The sequence below is a fragment of the Hyla sarda genome, chromosome 6, assembly GCF_029499605.1.
Source record: "Hyla sarda isolate aHylSar1 chromosome 6, aHylSar1.hap1, whole genome shotgun sequence".
NCBI classification, from domain to species: Eukaryota; Metazoa; Chordata; class Amphibia; order Anura; family Hylidae; genus Hyla; species Hyla sarda.
Window position 1 is genome coordinate 162,027,698 of NC_079194.1, and position 23,569 is coordinate 162,051,266.

At 42.6% G+C, this 23,569-nt stretch overlaps 1 protein-coding gene across 4 annotated transcripts; it reads right to left on the reverse strand.

The window, feature by feature from the left end:
• Positions 1–1,634: 1,634 nt before the first annotated feature.
• POP4 (POP4 homolog, ribonuclease P/MRP subunit) lies at positions 1,635–23,106 on the reverse strand. 4 transcript variants are annotated; one of them, XM_056525691.1, is made up of 8 exons: positions 23,015–23,029; positions 17,159–17,237; positions 15,934–15,986; positions 15,445–15,665; positions 15,280–15,357; positions 14,945–15,006; positions 12,623–12,724; positions 1,635–2,395 (listed from the first exon to the last, which is right to left on the reverse strand). In XM_056525691.1, exons 2-8 carry the CDS (start codon positions 17,226–17,228, stop codon positions 2,259–2,261), a joined length of 723 nt encoding a protein of 240 aa, XP_056381666.1. In that variant the 5' UTR covers positions 17,229–17,237; positions 23,015–23,029; the 3' UTR covers positions 1,635–2,258. The 4 variants fall into 4 exon arrangements, with proteins under 4 accessions (XP_056381666.1, XP_056381669.1, XP_056381668.1 ...); XM_056525694.1 differs by lacking the exon at positions 17,159–17,237 and having other exon boundaries at positions 23,015–23,106; XM_056525693.1 differs by lacking the exons at positions 17,159–17,237; positions 23,015–23,029 and adding an exon at positions 22,900–22,963.
• Positions 23,107–23,569: the final 463 nt, after the last annotated feature.

Consider the following 23,569-nt stretch of genomic DNA (forward strand, 5'->3'; position numbering starts at 1 on the left):
CATTTATTGCACTGTATTTTATCTTTAGTCTGTAAGTGGTGATGCATCATCATTAGGGACCATTCCTATTATTAAATAGGGTGATATAGGGTCATATAGCGGACAGTCAATGCTTGAAGTGGGGGCTCATCCTCCACTGTGAGGCAGGGCTAGTATATGATTGTGACTATAGGGACAGTACTATTATTGTGTGGTTTATATTTTTATACCATCATTCCAACAGAGGACACCCTAAAAACATCCTCAAGCTGACCAGTCTGTCCTGCTGCATTTGGCAAAGTGTTATTTACTATCTACTCTTGCTGTATCTCTCTATATATTGCGTATTGTTATATTGGCTTTAGGCTTTGCTATATATGTGCAGGCTACAGAGCTTTTATATATCACCATATTGATACAAATAGTGATTTGATATACATATCTTTTGGCTATGTTTTGTCTTGCCTTAAGCATACCTCTATTTTGATCTATATACTAGGTTTACCGATCTATTATTGTGCCCTGATACACACCCAACAGACTCAATTGGTGGTTTCATTGGTCATAAATAATATTATGATCTTAATAAAAGTTATATTTTAAAGGGGTATTGTGCCACACATTTAGTTACACGATAAGAGATAGATATATATATATCTATGTGTATTTATCGGCGTATAACACGCATTTTTTAGTCTAAAGTCTATCTGCGTGTTATACGCCGATAAGCCGCTGCAGTTCAATTATTTAAAGCGGGCACTTTAAATCAATGAACTGCAGCGGCTTTTGCAGGTCCAGAGACCTGCCGTCGCTGCCGGCATCTCTGCGCTTGCCTGTCCTGGGGTCCAGAGACTGCCGGCGCCGCCCCCCAGTTTTTCTGACCCCGCAGAAGCCCCCAGGAAAGGCAGGGGGAGAGAGGCCGTCGCTGCCCGCTTCTCTTCCCCTGCCTTTCCTGGGGTCTAGAGCCCTGCTGCCACCGCTTCTCTCCCCCTGGCTATCGGCGCCGCTGCCTCCCCCATCCCCGGTTGTATAATTACCTGTTACCGGGGTCGGGTCTGCGCTGCTTCTAGCCTCCGGTGTGGCGTCCCCTGCGACGTAGCAACGGGTGCCGCCACCCCTTCTCTCCCCCTGGCTATCGGCGCCGGCAATGGGGCAGCAGTGCAAATAGCCGGGGGGAGAGAAGGGGCAGCAGCGCTGACAGCAAGAGGAGAGAAGCGGCGGCAGCAGGGCTCTAGACCCCAGGAAAGGCAGAGCGAGGGAAGCGGGCAGCGACGCCCTCTCTCCCCCTGCCTTTCCTGGGGGCTTCTGCGGGGTCAGAAACAGTGTATCGGAGTATACACATGCACCCTCATTTTACCAAGGCTATTTGGGTAAGAAACTTTTTTTACCCAAATATCCTTGGTAAAATGAGGGTGCGTGTTTTAGGCCGGTGCGTGGTATACCCTGATAAATACAAGATCTATTATATTGTAATTTATAAAATATTAAACCAATGTAAACTAAACCCTGCCCATTTCTAAGAATCTTTTATATTTATATAAGTTGCACTACTGTTACTAATGCCATAATAAAACACTACAGAAAAAAAAAACTAATAAATTTTTCATAAACTCCAGCACTCTTATTAATTATTACTGCACACAAATGTATGACCTTTAATTTATTTATTTTTTGTAAACATATACACATACTAGAGCACAATTTGCTATCAAAGCTGAAGCCCAAAAAAAAAAAAAAAAATCCTTTCAATAGTTTGTGGCACTAAATCTCCGCCGTTGTTAATTGCTTCCTCAGAACCACCCCCTCCTTGTTCCTCTCATTAGAAGAGGCAGCAGAGCTTCAGCCCCTTAAATTTTCACTCTTTGCCGTCTTATTAGAACACTGAAAATTCTTACATTCCAAACATTTTAGGACATCGTAAAGAAAGGCAGCAGTTTAATGGTACAGGATATTATGTGTCATCTCCAGGAAATAAAAATGTTTTACTTTCGTGGGAGTTATTAGTTATATGAGAGTTCCATCATTACTCAATTCCAGCAGCTCTTGAAACGCATCCAAAAGCCGCAATATATACGATATCACTCCCGTACGACTTGGTGATTTTTATCTGGTTATCTGAGGCTTTCCACATATCTTCATATGAAAAAAATAAAATTTGAAAAAATAAAATACAAAAAGAAAAAAAAAATAAGTAAAAAAAAAAAATTGTAAAGTCAAATCAAATTGAAAATAACGTCTGAAATAACTCAAATCTACTCAGTTTTGCCTTTATGACACAGTTACAAGTCTATACTTCCTTTTGCTTTGAATTTTTTGGCTGATCGCTCACTGGCTTTCATCTGAAGCTTACTCCCGTAGATGTATGAAATAAATCCGTCAATTTCCATGCTGAAGACGCAGTTCAACTTGGGAACAACTGTCAGGAAGAAAAGAAAAAAGAGTGAGCGAGATTCCCGTAAATTAAGATGTGGGAAATGAGACCCCAGTAAAAGTGTCTTTGGAGATATTGCCGAGATCATGGTGAGAAATGGCTCGGTTATGGTTTTCTTCAAGGTAACATTATTATAGCCTTTTACTTGGGCCACAGATAAAACCTAGATTAATTTAATGGATGAATATCAATTTTCAGAGAGGGAGAGAGGTTCTTAGTAATAAAGTGAACAGTCAGATGTTAAAGTGGAAGGCAACGCAAAATACTGGCAGTAATACAGGCTTGTATCCACGTACAGTGATCCCTCAGGTTACAATATTTTTAGCATACAATGGTCTTTTCTGGACCATTGTAACCTGAAACCATATTCTACATACAATACTATGGCCAGTCCAGATTGGTAAAACCCCTTTATTATTGAACTGCATACACTGACAGGCTGTCTACAGTACGGTACTAAATATCTTATACATCCCCTTTACCTGGGCGAGCTGACACCTTGGACAGGTAAGGTGGATCATTTTGTTTTACTTTTCTGTGAAACTGTATAGTATACAAGACCCTAAAGACACTCCTGTCCTCTACATAGACTGCGATTTACAGCTAATAGCAGCTTTTTTTTAATTCTCATATTTAACCCCATAAATGGACACGGTCAGATACAAAAACTTTTTATGTTTTACAGCTTGGCAAAACATTAACCTTCATAAGAACATTTTATTTCCTTTTTATAGAGATCATGGCTTATAAAATCATGGCTTTGTCCAAGCTGAAGCTCAGACATGGACACAGTCCAGTAAGTGAGGGTGGGCTACCACTCCTCTGTGCTGTCTGATAGCACTCCTCTGTGCTCTCTCCTGTCTGATAGCACTCCTCTGTGCTCTCTCCTGTCTGATAGGACTCATCTGTGCTCTCTCCTGTCTGATAGGACTCCTCTGTGCTCTCTCCTGTCTGATAGAACAGGAGAGAGCACAGAGGAGTCCTATCAGACAGGAGAGAGCACAGAGGAGTCCTATCAGACAGAAGAGAGCACAGAGGAGTCCTATCAGACAGGAGAGAGCACAGAGGAGTCCTGTCAGACAGGAGAGAGCACAGAGGAGTCCTATCAGACAGGAGAGAGCACAGAGGAGTACTATCAGACAGGAGAGAGCACAGAGGAGTCCTATCAGACAGGAGAGAGCACAGAGGAGTCCTATCAGACAGGAGAGAGCACAGAGGAGTCCTATCAGACAGGAGAGAGCACAGAGGAGTCCTATCAGACAGGAGAGAGCAGAGAGGAGTACTATCAGATAGGAGAGAGCACAGAGGAGTACTATCAGACAGGAGAGAGCACAGAGGAGTACTATCAGACAGGAGAGAGCACAGAGGAGTCCTATCAGACAGGAGAGAGCACAGAGGAGTCCTATCAGACAGGAGAGAGCACAGAGGAGTCCTATCAGACAGGAGAGAGCACAGAGGAGTCCTGTCAGACAGGAGAGAGCACAGAGGAGTCCTGTCAGACAGGAGAGAGCACAGAGGAGTCCTATCAGACAGGAGAGAGCACAGAGGAGTACTATCAGACAGGAGAGAGCAGAGAGGAGTCCTATCAGACAGGAGAGAGCAGAGAGGAGTCCTATCAGACAGGAGAGAGCACAGAGGAGTCCTATCAGACAGGAGAGAGCACAGAGGAGTCCTATCAGACAGGAGAGAGCACAGAGGAGTCCTATCAGACAGGAGAGAGCAGAGAGGAGTACTATCAGATAGGAGAGAGCACAGAGGAGTACTATCAGACAGGAGAGAGCACAGAGGAGTCCTATCAGACAGGAGAGAGCACAGAGGAGTCCTATCAGACAGGAGAGAGCAGAGAGGAGTACTATCAGATAGGAGAGAGCACAGAGGAGTATTATCAGACAGAACACAGAAGTGCTAGTCCATGCTCACTCACTGGACTTTGCCCATACCTGTGTTTCAGCTTTGACAAAGCCATGATTTCTATAAAAAGGAAATATTTTCTTATGAAGTACCGTATATTAGAAAAGTTTAGGACACAGCCAATTTTAGTGTTTTCATTTTTTCCTCTTCGCCTTCAAAAATCCATAACTTTTTATATTTCCATTCACAGACCCATATGAGGGCTTGTGTTTTAGCGTAACCAGTTGTACTTTGTAATGACATGACTCATTTTACCCTAAAATCTATGGTAAAAAAAAAAAAAAAAAAATATTTGTAAGAAATTTTAACGGAATTCATAATTTTGCTAATGGGGGGTGGTTTAGTTTTCACGCAATACACTTTACGGTAAAAATTACATGTTTTCTTTATTCTCTAGGTTAATACGATTAAAATCATACCCATGGTAACATTCTATTATTGTACTGCTTTTTAAAAAAATCTCAAACTTTTAATTTTTTTTATATTTATTTATTTACACAAAATCAGTATGTTTAAAATTGCCCTATTTCGACCACCTCTAACTTTATAATTTTTGTGTATTCAGGGATGTGGGAGGGCTAATTTTTTTTAGCCATGATCTATAGTTTGTTTTAGTACCATTTTAGTATATATGTGACATTTTGATCACTTTTTATAAATTTTCTTTTTGCAGTTTGATGTGACAAAAAAGCAGTATTATTTTTTTATGTTTACGCCATTCACCATAGGGGATCATTAACATAATATTTTTATAGTTCGGACATTTATGCACACGACGATACCAAATATGTTTATTATTTATCGTTTTTTACGCTTTTTTGTATTAATATGGGGAAAAGGTGGAGTGATTTAAAACTGTATTGGGGGAGGGGCTTTTTCACTTTTTAAAATTTTCTTTTTACATTTATTTCACACTTTTTGTGTCCCCAAAGGACATCATCAGATTGCTAATACTGTTCAGTGCTATACATAGGGCAAAGCACTGATCAGTATTATTGGCGATCTTCTGCTCTGGTCTGCTGAAAGGCATATCAGTGCAGAAGACCCCAGGAGATGGATCGAGGCAGGTGAGGGGACCTCCTTCCGCCATCTTGACTGATCCCCACAGAAGTGCCGCAGGCGATCAGATCAGCCATTTTAAATGCTGCACTGCTGCTAATGCCGTGATCTGTACTGATCACGGCATCTGAGGGGTTAATAGCAGACATCACTGATGTACGCCATTATCGGTGGGTCCGCGGCTGCTGACAACCGCTGGGACCCGCTACAAATTAAGCGAACGCAGCTCCTGCACTCGTGTCACAGCTGCGCCTTAAATGTAAGTCACTGTAAAAATGTAATAAAAACAGCAAAAATTGAAAATGAGAGACAGGTGGCCAAAGAAAGCAAAAGTAATCCTAAATATTTTTTTTAGATATATAAATACAAAAAAAACAAGGAGCGAGCATGTAGGACCCCTTAATAATGATCATGGGGAGGTTGTCACAGGCGATCAAGAGAAAGCGGAGCTACTGAATGGGTTCTTTAGTTCTGTATACACTATGGAAAAAGGAGCTGACATTGGCCAGGTCAGTGCTGGTAACACATCATGTAATGTACTGAACTGGCTTAATGTAGAGATGGTACAAGGTAAGTTAAGTAAAGTAAATGTAAGCAAATCTCCAGGGCCGGATGGACTACACCCAAGAGTTCTTAGAGAGGTAAGTTCAGTAATATCTGTACCCCTGTTCATGATATTTAGAGATTCTATGGTGTCTGGTATTGTGCCAAGGGACTGGCGCAAGGCTAATGTGGTACCAATCTTCAAGAAGGGCTCTAGGTCTTCACCAGGCAATTATAGACCGGTAAGTCTAACGTGCATTGTGGGTAAATTGTTTGAAGGACTTATAAGGGATTACATACAGGAATACATAGGGGATAATTGTATTATAAGTGATAGCCAGCATGGGTTTACTAAGGATAGAAGTTGTCAAACCAATCTAATTTGCTTTTATGAAGAGGTGAGTAGAAGCCTTGACAGAGGAATGGCTGTGGATATAGTGTTTCTGGATTTTGCCAAGGCGTTTGATACTGTCCCTCACAGACGTCTGACAGGTAAGTTAAGGTCTTTGGGCTTGGAAACTTTAGTTTGTAACTGGATTGAACACTGGCTCATGGACCGTACCCAGAGAGTGGTGGTCAATGATTCATACTCTGATTGGTCCCCGGTTATTAGTGGTGTACCCCAAGGTTCAGTACTGGGCCCGCTGTTTAATTTATTTATCAATGATATAGAGGATGGCATTAACAGCTCTGTTTCTATCTTTGCAGATGACACCAAGCTTTGTAGCACGGTACAGTCTATAGAGGATGTGCATAAGTTACAAGATGACTTTGATAGACTAAGTGTCTGGGCATCCACTTGGCAAATGAGGTTCAATGTGGATAAATGTAAAGTTATGCATCTGGGTACTAATAACCTGCATGCGTCGTATGTCTTAGGGGGGATTAAACTGGCAGAGTCACTGGTAGAGAAGGATCTGGGTGTACTTGTATATCACAGACTACAGAATAGCGTGCAATGTCAGGCTGCTGCTTCCAAAGCCAGCAGGATAGTGTCATGTATCAAAAGAGGCATGGACTCAAGGGACAGGGACATAATACTCCCCCTTTATAAATCATTGGTACGGCCTCACCTGGAATATGCTGTTCAGTTTTGGGCACCTGTCCATAAAAGGGACAGTGCGGAGTTGGAAAGGGTGCAGAGATGCGCGACTAAACTAATATGGGGCATGGAACATCTTAGCTATGAGGAGCGATTAAAGGAGTTACAATTGTTAAGTCTTGAGAAGAGACGTTTAAGGGGGGATATGATAAACGTATATAAGTATATTAATGGCCCATACAAAAAATATGGAGAAAAACTGTTCCAGGTTAAACCCCCCCAAAGGACGAGGGGACACTCCCTCCGTCTGGAGAAGAAAAGGTTTAGTCTAAAGGGGCGACACGCCTTCTTTACCGTGAGGACTGTGAATTTATGGAGCGGTCTACCTCAGGAACTGTGTATGAAAAAAAGGAAAGAGATGCGCTCCTAGTGTAATATGTCAGAATAGGTGAGCCCCTTAGGAAACCAAGTGTAAGGCTTACCGGAGGGCGTTGTGCTGAGGGCACAACACCTATGCAGGCATGTAGAATCACTCAATGGACGTGAGGTCAGCTGCTCCAGGATCCCCTCTGAGTGTCCTAAACGCTCAGTATCAAGGTAAGATTCAAAATGTGTGTCCCATAATCCGGGACACAGAAAATGGGGATTTGATTCCAAAGCGCTTCTCCTCCGATTAGTAAATGGTAAGTCCAGGCAGGAAGATTCTTAGGTATAAAAGGAATTTATTGCTAATAAAGCAATAAATTCCTTATATACCTAAGAATCTTCCTGCCTGGACTTACCATTTACTAACCGGAGGAGAAGCGCTTTGGAATCAAATCCCCATTTTCTGTGTCCCGGATTATGGGTAACACATTTTGAATCTTACCTCAGGAACTGGTCACAGCAGGAACAATTAACAGCTTTAAAAACAGGGTTGGATACATTCCTGGAACAAAACAACATTAATGCTTATGCAGAATTATAAAACTACATCCCTTCCCCTTATCCCCTTACACCCTTCACTTCAATTCCCTGGTTGGACTTGATGGACGTATGTCTTTTTTCAACCATACTATTTAACTGTGTGCTAAGCAGCGCTGTACATTTATGCCACATGTCCTGGTGCCAGGAGAACCCAAACGCACCAGGATGAACAGTTATGTCCTGAGAGGCATCCCAACTCTGCAAGTGCAGGAGCTGTGCTCGCTTCGTAGATGGCAGGTCCCGTCTGCTATCAGAAGCTGGGCCTTGCCGCTAATGGCGGACATCAGCGATTACGCTGACGCCTTCCATTAACCCTTTAGATGCCATGATCTATATTGCGGCATCTAAAAAGAGTGCTATAAATAGTCCCCTATGCGACCCCTTTTTCCCCCCATTTTACAAATGTTAATTACATATTTGGTATCGCTGCGTGCATAAAGTGTCCAAACTATAAAAATATTATATTGATAATACCGTATGATTAACAATGTATACGTTAAAAAACAAAAAAAAATAAAAAAAAACACCAGAATTGTTGATTTATGTTCACATCACATCCCAGAAAATGAAATAAAAAGTGATTGAAAAGTCACACATGCACACAACTCATGCCGCAAACATGAGCCCTCAAATAGTCACGTATACAGAAAAGTTAGAAAGGTCAGAATAGGGCAATTTTAAACACTTATCTCGGTAGAAAAGTTAGACTTTTCTTTAAAAGCGGTACAATAATCGAAAAGCTATGTAAACATGGTTAACCATTTTAACCCCTTCATGACTCAGCAAATTTTGATGTCTGGCTCACTTTTTTTTTTACTGCTCAGCTTCTTAAGACCCATCATTTTTTTATTTTTCCACTGATAAAGTTGTATTAGGGCTTATTTTTCGTACTTTTATTTTTCGTACTTTTCGTACTTTTCATTGGTACGCAATTTTATCATATAATGTATTATGAAGCCAGAAAGAAAATTGTATGTAGGGGAAAAAAATTTAAGAAATATGGAATTGAGCAATTTTGTTGGGCAAAATTTTTTTCAGAGTTCACCATAAAGTAAAACTAACATGCAAACATTATTGTATGGGTCAGTATGATTCCAATTATATCAAACGTGGATCATTTTTTTTTTGTTTACTGGTAAAAAAATAAATAAATAAAAAAACTGTTCATTGGCATGTTTTGACCTCTATAACTTTCTTATTTTTCCACCTATGGAGGTGTTAGGGTTTATTAATGGGACCACTAGACACCAGGGAATAGCAGCATTTAACCAGTTTAATGACGGTCATCCATGTCCATCATTACCGCCAGATGACCTGACCCGCAGGCCCACGTAATGTCCAGGGTTAATTGTATTGACCCAGAGAATACAAATAACTTGTCAGTTTTACCGTAAGGTACACTGTGTAAAAACAAAACCCTTCAAAATGTTGTTCTTTTTAATTTCCCCTCACAAATAGGTTTTTGGTTGTGTCGTACAATTTATGGGGAAAGGGGAAGGTGCCTTTACAAAGAACAGTTGGTTGTGCAAAAATAAGTCCTTAAATGGCTCTGTAGATAGAAAAATAAAAGTTATAGCGCTTAAAAAGAAAATACGTAAACGCAGAAATTAAAATTGGCTGTGTTCAAGACCAAAATGGGCGGTATCCTTAATTGGTTAAGGACTAACTTTATCTGCATTAGTTATCTGCTTATTTTTCTTTTAATCCTCAATTTTCCTATTTTAGGTTGACATACAGTTGCAAGAAAAAGTATGTGAACCCTTTGGAATTATATGGATTTCTGCACAAATTGGTCATAAAATGTGATCTGATCATCTAAGTCACAACAATAGACAATCAAACTCTGATTAAACTAATAACACACAAAGAATTAAAATGTTACCATGTTTTTATTGAACACACTATGTAAACATTCACAGTGCAGGTGGAAAAAGTATGTGAACCCCTAGACTAATGACATCTCCAAAAGCTAATTGGAGTGAGGTGTCATCCAACTGGAGTTAAATCAATGAGAGGAGATTGCAGGTGTTTGTTACAGCTGGCCTGCCCTATTAAAAAAAAAAAAAAAAGTTCTGGGTTTGCTTTTCACAAGAAGCATTGCCTGATGTGAGTGATGCCTTGTACAAAAGAGCTCTCAGAAGACCTACGATTAAGAATTGTTGACTTGCATAAAACTGGAAAGGGTCATAAAAAGTATCTCCAAAAGCCTTGCTGTTCATCAGTCCACGGTAAGACAAATTGTCTATAAATGGAGTGCTACTACTTTCCCTAGGAGTGGCCGTCCTGTAAAGATGACTGCAAGAGCACAGCGCAGACTGCTCAATGAGGTGAAGAAGAATCCTAGAGTGTCTGCTAAAGACTTACAAAAGTCTCTGGTATATGCTAACACCCCTTTTAGCGCCTCTACGATACGTAAAACACTAAACAAGAATGGATTTCATGGGAGAATACAACAGAGGAAGCCACTGCTGTCCAAAAACAACATTGCTGCATGTTTACAGTTTGCACAAGAGCACCTGGATGTTCCACAGCAGTACTGGCAAAATAATCAGTGGACAGATGAAACCTAAGTTGAGTTGTTTGGAAGAAACACACAACACTGTGTGTGGAGAAAGAGGCACAGCACACCAACATCAAAACCTCATCCCAACTGTGAAGTATGGTGGTGGGGGAATCATGGTTTGGGGCTGCTTTGCTGCATCAGGGCCTGGACGGACAAAGCATAGAAGTAAATCAACAACAGAATGACTTAAATAGAAGAAAATACACCTTCTGGATTGGCCCAGTCAGAGTCCTGACCTCAACCCGATTGAGATGCTGTGGCATGACCTCAAGAAAGCGATTCACACCAGACATCCCAAGAATATTGCTGAACTGAAACGGTTCTGTAAAGAGGAATGGTCAAGAATTACTCCTGACCGTTGTTCACGTCTGATCTGCAACTACAGGAAACGTTTGGTTGAAGTTATTGCTGCCAAAGGAGGTTCAACCAGTTATTAAATCCAAGGGTTCACATACTTTTTCCACCTGCACTGTGAATGTTTACACGGTGTGTTCAATAAAAACATGTTAACATTTACTTCTGTGTGTTATTAGTTTAAGCAGACTGATTGTCTATTGTTGTGACTTAGATGAAGATCAGATCACATTTTATGACCAATTTGTGCAGAAATCCATATAATTCCAAAGGGTTCACATACTTTTTCTTGCAACTGTATGGGGGGGGGGGGGGGGGGGCAGCTTCAGAACCAATTACTAGTTACAGTCCCAAGATACAATTTTTTCAACTTACAATGATAGTCCTGGAACCAATATTGTAATCACCCCCTAACTCTCTGCATTCTTGTCTGCAGTGTACATCTCCCTGCTTCTATCTTAGACACTAAAGTGTAGCATAGTTTGTAAACAGGTAACCTATGAGAAGGGATTGTCTCGCTCCTGGTCACCAGCAGCAGTGACCTGCCTCGGCAAGTGATTGGCTAAGGGGACAGTTTGAGCGGGTTCAATGTCAGCGCTGGGTGACAGGACCGGGAGACTTCAGACCAGCAGCTGTTAGAAGTCAGGGCAGGTAAGTAGGATTCCTTTTTTTATTTTTCTATTACCCTGGGTTAGTTACTTTCTTCTAGGTCTGGACAACCATCTTTGAAGGAGAACTCCAGCAAAGATGAATAGGGCATAAGAAGCTGATTACTGGGACCCCGGCTCCCTCAGTGAGGAGCGCAGCACGTGCTCCATTCATTTCTATGAGAGTGTCGATGATGTCCAAGTGCTGTACTTGGAAATTAATGGAGCCCGTGCAGTCTACAGGGAGATATTTTTTTTAGCCTATCTTTGCACCAGGCACTGAGATCCCAAATTATTAAAGAGGTATTTTAGAAAAGGGGTATTTTATTTGACTATGCTACAGGGGCTGTAAAGTTAGTGTAATTCATAAAGTGTCTGTACCTGTGTGTGATGGTGGTCTGACAATTCTTCTGTGATTATCAATATTTATTTTTAACAGCATACAAAATTACTAATAATTTCTTGGGATTTCCCAGATTGCAATGCATTGAAGCCTGACATCACTAATCAGGTGATAGGAGGGAGCTTATCCTGCTTCAACTTTGCAACAGCTGTAGGCCCCCTGGTTAGAAAACAATGGGTGGGGTAGCTGATGTGTGGGAGGAAGGAAAGTGATCTCAAACTTTCAAGCATGGAACAAAATGCAACAGGTAAGAACTAAAATCACCTCATGGCGGATAACCGGCCACTAGGCTGCATAATAAGCCTAACCCAAAGTTCCCTTACATGAGACTCAGTGCTTCCTTAGACTTTGCCATTAAAAGGGAGTTTCCAGTTATGTCAAGCTTAATCATCAGACTGCAACTTTTGTTCCAATAACATTAAGGTGTTAACACCACTTTAAAGTGAGAGGAGGGAGTACAACCATAATTTTTTTGGGGTGGGGCATATTTAGTTAAAGAGGGGGTGACCTCTGTTGAGAACAAATATTGTGGCTCTGCGCAGTGCCCATGCCCCTACAAAGAGCTCAATAGAGAGAATATCCAATGAGATTAACAAATTGATAATGGAGGTGCCTCAACTTCGCAGATACAGGATAACTGAGCTATGATCAGAGATTAAATGTACCGTCTATGGCCATAGGGATGAGCATTAAATGGACGATTTCTTGACTTATTTGTTCTTACCTTTTAATTTATCCTCTTTAGTGATTATTTTAAAGATGTGTTTCGATTCTTGTAGGAGGATTCCTGTAAGTCCTACATACGATGGACATTTTGATTTAAATACTATGGACAAAACAAAAGAAAGTGTGAGAGTCAAAAGTAACTCAAAGCTATATATATGACCGAACGTAGTTCTGAGGCACTCATAAACAGGTTTGATATATGCTGGTTTAGGAGATTGTATCACACATGACAGGCTTAGATACACCAGCCTAGGAGGTACTAAATGTTTGGTGATCTTGGGTTGTACACAAAACTTTCCTCAGAATGATTTCGATAACTATAAAAATTGCGCCACATTACTCTACGGTTGTAATCTGGAACATGAAGTAATCATTTCCTAAAACAAATGAAAAGTTCCATTATGAAATCCTGTGCTTTAGCTAGTTATTCTTCTTCTTAAAGGCCATCTGTGGCCGAAAACAATTTATCCCCTATTTGATTGCTGGGACCCCCCGTGATCTGCTGCACTGGCCACGGCTCTGCCACGGTTCTCCCATGCAGGAGGCATGCCAGCCACAACGTCATGCTGCGGCCGTCACGCCTCCTATAACTGTATGGGGAGGGTGCGTAACCCTCGACCTCTCTAGGTCGATGCTACGCGCATTAGCGCTCACACTGAGCGCTAATGCCGGGGCCCCGTGAAAGAGATTGCGGGGGTCCCAGCGGTCGAACCCCGCGATCAAACACTTATCCCCTATCTGCAGCATAGGGGATAAGTTGTTTCTGCTGCAGTTGTCCTTTAAAAGTTCTCGCTTACCTGCAGCCGTAGTATGTTAGTAAAAACACGTAACAAAGTGGTGATTCATTAATGTCACCAGGGTCAACCACACTAACTGATTTTGGCAGCACATACAGACCTTCTCACTAGCACATACAAACAGTGGATTACAGCAGCACACTGCTAGCGCTATAAGGTATGTGAAATATGTTTTACATTGCAATACTGCCATAGAGAAAATCAGTGGTTCTTAGCTTACCATCCGGCCAAATAGTGTGTAGCATCCCACCACGATAAGGTGCTCATTTGGGCAGACTCTAGAGTAGGATCAGTCCCAAATGAGGTCACCTTATCGTGGTAGGATGGTACACACTATTTGGCCAAATGGTAAGCTAAGAACCTCCATTTTTCTCTATAGCAGCAATACAATGTAAAATGTGTTATATTTCACAAACAACTATACTCGCCTACCCAATGCTTAATGCTGCCCAATGCTTATTGCCGTTTCCTGCAGAGAGCAGTGAGGACCATTGGAACACCAGCTGTGGGATTTGGGACAGGAGAGTATGCTTGCTTTTTATTTTTTACTGCACCTAACCGCTACAGTTTACTCATTCAGCCCAGGTGCGAGCAGGCTTGGGGAAGCAGCAGTGGTGAGGTCAACATGCTCCCGGAGCTTCGCAAATCCACCAAGCATCCTGCCCGAACGAGGAGAATAACTGTCAAACGGGACCACAGATCTGGGATAGGCAAGTATCATTATCATCAGTGTCACCCGCACTACCAGCCTGTACCAATAAGTTAGTGAAGGGGACACAGACTATTTAAAATGACGTGCTAACATCGTGCAGATGAATGGGCATGGATGCCAGTGTGTACACAGGTGACAGGTGTTTTGCGCCCGTTTTATGCTCCCTCTGGTTCTTGCAGCATCCAGAACCTGAAAAATTTCCTTGCAGGAAGTCCTATGCTGCCTGCATAGTTGCCGGAAGATTTAAACAAGTATTTCCACCTGCAGACTCTCTTTATGTGAAAAATATCCCCTTACTTTTGCAGGTCTAACAGGGCACCTGCACCCATTTCTGTACAAGAGAGTGCGGTTTATCTCCTTTGCCAAATCTATTATACACGTATGGTGGATGCATGCTTGGGTGCATAAAGCGTGCTTAGAAGCGGAGCATGCTTCATACATAGTGAACAAGCAATGACTTATCAACCAACACTTACCACTAATAATCGTGCTGGAGGCCTTTACTGTCTGCCTTGTTAAATGTGCTAATAAAGCCTGCCTCAGGTAAGCTGTACTAGAGTACAGATTTAACTGATCCAAGCAATGCCCCCCCCCCCCCCCCAAAGGGGAAATTAAAAAATAAAATAAATCAAGCAGGCCCATATTACAATTTTTACCAGAATAAAGCAAAAATTTAAGAGGAAAAAAAAATGATAACATAAAAATTAAAATTGGCCCAGCCTTAGGGTTATATCCATTCTTCAGGCTTTAATACACAGGCTCAATCACACATTGTTATGTTAGGATATTTATGATGGGACCATGCTCTCACCTGTAATCATTGCTCCATGCAGATCCGCCTTCAGGAGCTTATTCTGGATCATCTGTGGTTGCCTAAAACATTGATATTAATAATAAAAGATGAGATTATGGTAACACTACAACCACAAGAGGGGAGAAAAATACAGAGTTATAAATACATTTCTGCATAACAGACAAGGTGGCTATTCAGGAGTAAGGGAAAGCTGGGTGACAATTTCTTTGGAAGCTATAGTGCCAGCCATACTAGCAACTTTTTTATTGTTATACAAAAATCTGAACAAAACAACTTGTCAGAAAAGCTGTTATGAATACAGGGGAAATTCATCACTTGTGCTGCATACTCACATGTCTGGTCGTAGTCCATGGCACAAGTCTCTAATATATTGTTTCCAGAGCTCATGCAATGGGAGGTACATGTTATACCTGTATGGGAGGAAGGGAGCAGATGGCAATTATTGGGCATGGTGATGGAGTGACCCTGGCATAGAACACAACACACAGATATTTCACCTTTGCTGATCTGGGTTAATCTTGAAGAGCCTCAGCTCCCTGCGCTCCTTGGCTGTGAAGCCCTTTGCCTTGTGTGACTTCCGTTTCCTCTTCTTTTGGTAATGCTCCAGCACCACCGCCCTCCTGCTTAAAAACTCCTCTGCGTTCAATGTCTTCAAAGAGGGGATGCAGCGTTTAAGAAAGGCATTGACGAACGCTTCCGATTTCTTTGTGCTTTGAATCTATGAAAAGGAATGAATGAATTGAATTCTAGGATTATACGACATAATGCAATTATGTGTTTTGTGAGTGTTTATCTGCCATGTGAGGACAACTAAGATGGTCACGAATAGGCGAGTAGGAGATGTAAACGCAAAGTAGGCAGATCTGCCATTCAGTAGTGACCGAGTGAGACAACTGTTAGACAAACATTACATGAAGCTTTAGTTCTATTTCAGAACATTAGTCAAGGTATTACTAGATTATGTTTCATTTTTATTAATTTCTTACCTCTAATCCCAGCTCTTTGGCATCTCTTTGAGGCAACTTATTGTAGATAATATCTGGAGTGAAGAAATTTACCAGTCATTTTCAATTGTCTCCAGTCATTGTGGTGTTCCAGACAAATATAACAATTGCCTGTACATGCAGCTACAAGTGAGCATTTGGTTGTAAGACAAATCAATAGAGTTAGAGTTAAAGGGGTATTCCAGGAAAAAAACGTTTTTTATATATAAACTGGCTTTAGAAAGTTAAACAGATTTGTAAATTACTTCTATTAAAAAATCTTAATCCTTCCAATAATTATCAGCTGCTGAAGTTGAGTTGTTGTTTTCTGTCTGGTAACAGTGCTCTCTGCTGACATCTCTGCTTGTCTCGGGAACTGCACAGTAAAATAGGTTTGCTATGGGGATTTGCTTCTACTCTGGATAGTTCCCAAGACATGTGTCATCAGAGAGGACATAGACAGAAAAGAACAACTCCACTTCAGCAGCTCATAAGTACTGAAAGGATTAAGATTGTTCAATAGAAGTAATTTACAAATCTGTTTAAAGGAGTAGTCCAGTGGTGATTCAGTGGTTTACAACTTATCCCCTATCTTAAGGATAGGGGATAAGTTTGAGATCGCGGGGGGTCCGACCGCTGGGGCCCCCCACGATCTCTCTGTACGGGGCCCCGGCTCTCCGCCGAGATAGCGGGTGTCGACCCCCGCACGAAGCGGCGGCCGACACGCCCCCTCCATAGAACTCTATGGCAGAGCCGAAGCGCTGCCTTCGGCAATCTCCGGCTCTGCCATTGAGATGTATTGAGGGGGCGTGTCGGCCGCCGCTTCGTGCGGGGGTCGACACCCGCTATCTCGGCGGAGAGCCGGGGCCCCGTACAGAGAGATCGTGGGGGGCCCCAGCGGTCGGACCCCCCGCGATCTCAAACTTATCCCCTATCCTTAGGATAGGGGATAAATTTTTCACCACTGGACTACCCCTTTAACTTTCTGCAGCCAGTTGATATATAAACATTTTTTTTTTTCCTGGATAACCCCTTTAAGCTGCTTATCCACATACAACAGCATCAGTAAAAAGTATGTCCACCCAAAAGCTATTCCTTTACACTAAAGACTGGGGAATCATAAGACTCGAGCGGCAGTTTATTAACCATGGGAACAAAGATCAGGCATCCTGAAATCCAACATGGCCTTCTTTCCAAACATCTGCCATTGGGGGAACAGTCAAAATACCATGAGACAGCTGGCTAGTTCTCCCTTCTTTTATGTCATGCACTTGGGCACCTTTAGACTTCCCACCCATCTGAAATGACTAAAAACAGAGAGCAGTATTCTGCATTTAGCTAGGCAGCACAAAGACACAGGATTCATTTCTACATGTACTGTTTCTATAAATAATCTATGCTGGCTAATTGTAAGATAAGTGGACTTGGCACTGTTTTGACCATTTTCCTGGTAACTATGCAGGGAACAGGTATAAGAGATGACCCCAAAGTTCTGCTCACAAGAAACAGCATGTATAACCTGAACACCTTGATGTGCTGTAGAACTACAAGCCTCATCATCGTCACAAGAACACTAAACAATGTTCACATTATCATTTCCTTAAAGGGGTTATCCAGCAGGGAGTAAATTAAAATAACAAACCTTTACTCCCCTCCAGAGTTCCCACGGTGCCTCTGGCTTCCTGCTCTGGTCCCCGGCCCCAATCCTCTTCATGTCAGAAATCATGATGCTTGGGCCCAGAGTGTCAAACTGCTCTCAGGCAATCATTGGCCAAGGCAGGATATCATCGCGGCTAGTGATCGGCTGAGGGACAGACAGTATGACACTATGGGCCAAGACGTCTCAATTTCTGGGAGGAAGCAGACCGGAGCAGGACACCGGAGTCACGGCGGGAATGCTGGAGAGTAAAGGTTTGTTTTTTAAAATGACTGTGCAATTGCCAAAAGGCCAATAATCCCTTTAAACCCTTAAGGACCCAGCCAATTTTCACAGTAGGACCCGGCCATTTTTTGCACATCTGACCACTGTCACTTCAAGCATTAATAACTCTGGGATGCTTTTACCTTTCATTCTGATTCCGAGCTTGTTTTTTCGTGACATATTCTACTTTATGTTAGTGGTAAAATTTTGTCAATACTTGCATCATTTCTTAGTGAAAAATTCCAAAATTTGATGAAAAAAATGAAAATTTTGCATTTTTTTTAAACTTTGAAGCTCTCTGCTTATAAGGAAAATGAATATTCCAAATAAATGATATATTGATTCACATATACAACATGTCTACTTTATGATTGCATCATAACGTTGACATGTTTTTACTTTTGGAAGAGATCAGAGGGCTTCAAAGTTCAGCAGCAATTTTCCACAAAATTTTCAAAATCAAAATTTTTCAGGGACCAGTTCTGTTTTGAAGTGGATTTGAAGGGCCTTCATATTAGAAATGCCCCACAAATGACCCCGTTATAAAAACTGCACCCCTCAAAGTATTCAAAATTACATTCAAAAGGTTTGTTAACCCTTTAGGTGTTTCACAGGAATAGCAGCAAATTGAAGGAGAAAATTCAAAATCTTCATTTTTTCACTGGCATGTTCTTGTAGACCCAGTTTTTGAATTTTTACAAGGGGTAAAAGGAGAGAAATCTTCCTAAAATGTGTAACCCAATTTCTCTTGAGTAAGAAAATGCCTCATGTCTATGTCAAGTGTTCGGCGGGCGCAGTAGAGGGCTCAGAAGGGAAGGAGCGACAATGGGATTTTGGAGAGTGAGTTTTTCTGAAATGGTTTTTGTGGGGCATGTCCCATTTAGGAAGCCCCTATGGTGCCAGAACAGCAAAAAACAAAAAAAAAAAAAAAACACATGGCATACTATTTTGGAAACTACACCCCTTAAGGCACATAACAAGGGGTCCAGTGAGCCTTAACACCCCACAGGTGCTTCACAACTTTTTGTTAAAGTTGGATGTGTAAATGATTTATTTAGTTTTTTCCACTAAAATGCTAGTTTTCCCAAAAATTTTTTAATGTTTACAAGGGATAATAGGACAAAATATCCCCCAAAATTTGTAACCCCATCTCTTCCGAGTATGGAAATACCCCAAGTGTGAACGTCAAGTGCTCTGCTGGCGCACTACAATGCTCAGAAGAGAAGGAGTCACATTTGGCTTTTGAAAAGCGAATTTTGCTGAAATGGTTTTTGGGGGGCATGTTGCATTTAGGAAGCCCCTATGGTGCCAGAACAGCAAAAAAATAAAAAAAAATACACATGGCATACTATTTTAGAAACTACACCCCTCAAGGAACACAACAAGAGTCTTAAAACCTCACAGGTGTTTGACGACTTTTTGCTTAAGTCGGATGTGTAAATGAAAAAAAATTTTTTCACTAAAATGCTGGTTTTCCCCCACATTTTATCTTTTTACAAGGGGTAATTGGAGAAAATAACCCCCAAAATTTGTAACCCCATTTCTTATGAGTATGGAAATACCCAATGTGTGGATGTCAAGTGCTCTGCTCGCGCACTACAATGCTCAGAAGAGAAGGAGCACCATTGAGCTTTTGAAGACAGAATTTGGTTGGAATAGAAGTCGGGGGCCTTGTGCATTTACAAAGCCTCCTGTGTTGACAGAACAGTGGAGCCCCCCCATGTGACCCCATTTTGGAAACTACACCCCTCACAGAATTTAACAAGGTGTGCAGTGAGTATTTACACCCCACTGGCGTTTGACAGATCTTTGGAACAGTGGGCTGTAAATGCTGTGGGGCGTAAATGCTCACTGTACCCCTTATTACATTATGTGAGGGGTGTAGTTTCCAAAATGGGGTCACATGTGGGTATTTCTTTTTTTGCGTTTATGGCAGAACCGCTGTAAAATCAGCCACCCCTGTGCAAATCACCAATTTAGGCATCAAATGTACATATAGTGAGCTCTCACTCCTGAGCCTTGTTGTGCGCCCGCAGAGCATTTTACGCCCACATATGGGGTATTTCTGTACTCAGGAGAAATTGCGTTACAAATTTTGGGGGTCTTTTTTTCCTTTTAACACTTGTGAACATAAAAAGTAAAGGACAACACCAGCATGTTAGTGTAAAATATTTAATTTTTTTACACTGACAGGCTGGTGTAGCCCCCAACTTTTCCTTTTCATAAGGGGTAAAAGGAGAAAAAGCCCCCCAAAATTTGTAACGCAATTTCTCCCGAGTACAGAGATACCCCATATGTGGCCCTAAACTGTTTCCTTGAAATACGACAGGGCTCTGAAGTGAGAGAGCGCCATGCGCATTTGAGGACTAAATTAGGGATTTGCATAGGGGTGGACATTGGGAATCACTGGCGTAGAATATCCCTAACAGGGTGTCTCCAGCTGTTGCTAAATTCCCAGCATGCCTGGACAGTCAGTGACTGTCTGGAAATGCTGGGAGTTGTTGTTGTTTTGCCACAGCTGGAGGCTCCGTTTTGGAAACACTGCTGTACAATACGTTTTTCATTTTTATTGGGGGGGGGGGGGGGGGGGGGGACAGTGTAAGGGGGTGTTTAACCCTTTATTATGTGTTAGTGTAGTGTTTTTAGGGTTCGTTCACATGGGCGCAGGTTTACAGTGAGCTTCCCGCTAGAAATTTGCGCTGCGGCAAAAAATTTGCCGCAGCTCATACTTGAAGCAGGAAACTTACTGTAAACCTGTCTGTGTGAATGGCAAACCTCCAGCTGTTTCAAAACTACAACTCCCAGCATGTACTGACAGACCGTGCATGCTGGGAGTTGTAGTTTTGCAACAGCTGGAGGCACACTGGTTGGAAAACCTTCAGTTAGGTTCTGTTACCTAACTCAGTATTTTCCAACCAGTGTGCCTATAGCTGTTGAAACTACAACTCCAAGCATGTACTGATCGCCGAAGGGCATGCTGGGAGATCTAGTTATGCAACAGCTAGAGGTACGCAACTACAACTCCCAGCATGCCGAGACAGCTGTTTCGGCATGCTGGGATTTGCAGTTTTGCAACATCTGGAGGGCTACAGATAGAGACCACTGCACTGTGATCTCCAAACTGTGGACCTCCAGATGTTGCAAAACTACAAATCTCAGCATGCACAGACAGCAAACTGCAGTGTGGGCATGCTAGGAGTTGTAGTTTTGCAAGATCTAGAGTGCTACAGTATAGAGATCACTGTGCAGTGGTCTCTAAACTGTAGACCTCCAGATGTTGCAAAACTGCAAATCCCAGCAGCTGTCTGGGCATGCTGGGAGTTGTAGTTTTGCAACATCTGGAGGGCTACAGTCTCAGACTGTAGCCCTCTAGATGTTGCTAGGCAACTTATCAGCTTCCGCCGGATCCAGGGAGCCGTCCTCTTCTGCCGCACGACATCGCCGCCCGCGCCGATCACCGCCGCCGATCCCGTCCCGCAGCTTCCACCGACGGGTAAGTGGATCTTTGGCTTTCGGTCCCCGTCGTTTCCCCGTTTTGGCCCGCCTATTGTGGGTGGGCAGAACGGGGAAAACGAAAGTAAACCCCCCCGCCCCCGATCTGCTATTGGTGGTCGCGTCTAGACCACCAATAGCCGGGATAGGAGGGGTGGCACCTCTGCCACCTCACTCCTATCGCTACAGGGGGATCGTGGGTGTCTTAGACAACCGCGATCCCCCTTATATTCCGGGTCACCATAGTCCTGTATGACCCGGAATCGGCGCAAATCGCAAGTGTGAATTCACTTGCGATTTGCGCCGATCGCCGACATGGGGGGGGGGGGGGTCTGATGACCCCCCCCCTGGGCTTTTGCACGGGGTGCCTGCTGATAGATATCAGCAGTCACCCCAGTCCGGTCCCCCACGGGTGTACGGACCAAAATTCCCACGGGCGTACAGGTACGCCCTGGGTCCTTAATACCCAGGTACAGAAGGTGTATCCATACGCCCTAGGTCCTGTACGGGTTAAAGAACAAGTTTCTTATAAGAGGTTTCATAACAATGTTTTGATTGATAAACTCTAATAAAACATTCTGACCAACAAGACCTCTGGTTGCTGTCAGTAAATAAAGACATTCTTCTAAACCAGTGTTTCCCAACCAGGGTGCCTCCAGCTGCTGCAAAACTACAACTTCAAGCCAAAGGCTGTCTTGGCATGCTTGGAGTTGTAGTTTTGCAACAGCTGGAGGCACCCTGGTTGGGAAACACTGTTCTAAACCAGGCCATTCATGTGTGGTTCACAGAGGTGCAAAACACATTGGAGTGTGTCATTGTTTGGTCAACTCTCGTGGCCCATGCACACTACAAAATCTCGTCTAGATGTATTCGGGGCATAGATGCAGAGGGTGGCTGATGTCGTCAGCGCTAGGACCAAGCACAATGATTTCTGATCAATATAGGGACATATCAGCACAGCTGTGCAGAAGATATATCGTTTTCTTTTACAATGGCCGGCTGATCTGTCGGATTTGACTCCTGGACAGATTAATCAAATCTGACCTGTGTGAACCCTAATACAGTAACTCCGGATCAATACCGGATACGTTATATCTTTACAAGGTTACTCCATTAACCAGTGTGTCTCCAACTGCTGCAAATCTACAACATGGAGGAATATGGGTAGGAAAATACTATTACAGAGTGCAGAACTACAGGTCCCAGCATGATAACATAATGCACAGCAGGAATAGTAGCCAGTGCATGCACTATTCTCCCATCACAAAATAAAGTCCGTTATTAATAATAGGCTAAAACATATAATGTAAAAATCGTTTTTAAAGGGTTTTGTTAACGGATTATAACGAATTCTATAGTGTGAAAGGGGCCTTAGCATTGCACACACTGGAGAACTACAACCACCACCATCAGCAAAAATGCAGTCTTTAAGTCTGGTCTTTATACAAGCTATTTCTTATGAAAATAACTGCACCACTACAAGTCCCAGCATGCCCCCCTCAAAAACCGTAGGGAGTTATAACTACAAATGTAAAGGCATTTTATTCTGGGCGTACAGAAGCATTGCTTTACACACAGTAGAACTACAAAGTCCAGCATGCCCATCAGGAGAGGACGCTGGGCATTGTAGTCGCTTCACTCAGTACATAACCCGGGAAGGAACACACTCACGGTCCATCTCTGGGAGGTCACGTGTGCGGCCAAACAGAACTCACTTCCGGCTTCTAGGAGGCAACGTCATCGGCGGCGTCGCAATCATTAAACGTCAATCTGTCGCCATGGAGACCAAGTTCCTCGGAAGTTTGTTTACGTGAAAACATGTGCGAGCGTGAGAAGCATAAACAGTTCCCATGAAAGGATGATGGGGCTGATAGTAGACGTAAAAGCCACATGGGAAACTGCGGTATATACAGGTCAGTAACCCCTTCACTGCCAGGCGATCGGCAGGAACGTTTTCCATAGACCTCCTCTACCCCTAAAATGCTCTCTCTTGGGGAGATTTATTAAAACATAAGGAACAGTGGTGCAGTTGCCAATAACAACCAATCTGATTGCTATTTTTTTTTAAAAGCCTAAAATATGAAAAAGAAGCAATCTGGTTGCTATGGGCAACAGCACCACTCTTCCCCTCTATCTCTTTGCGCAGGTTCCTGTTCACAGAGGCAAAAATCCTCATAAGGGTACGTTCACACTACGGAATTCCGACTGAATTCCACTGGCTGATTC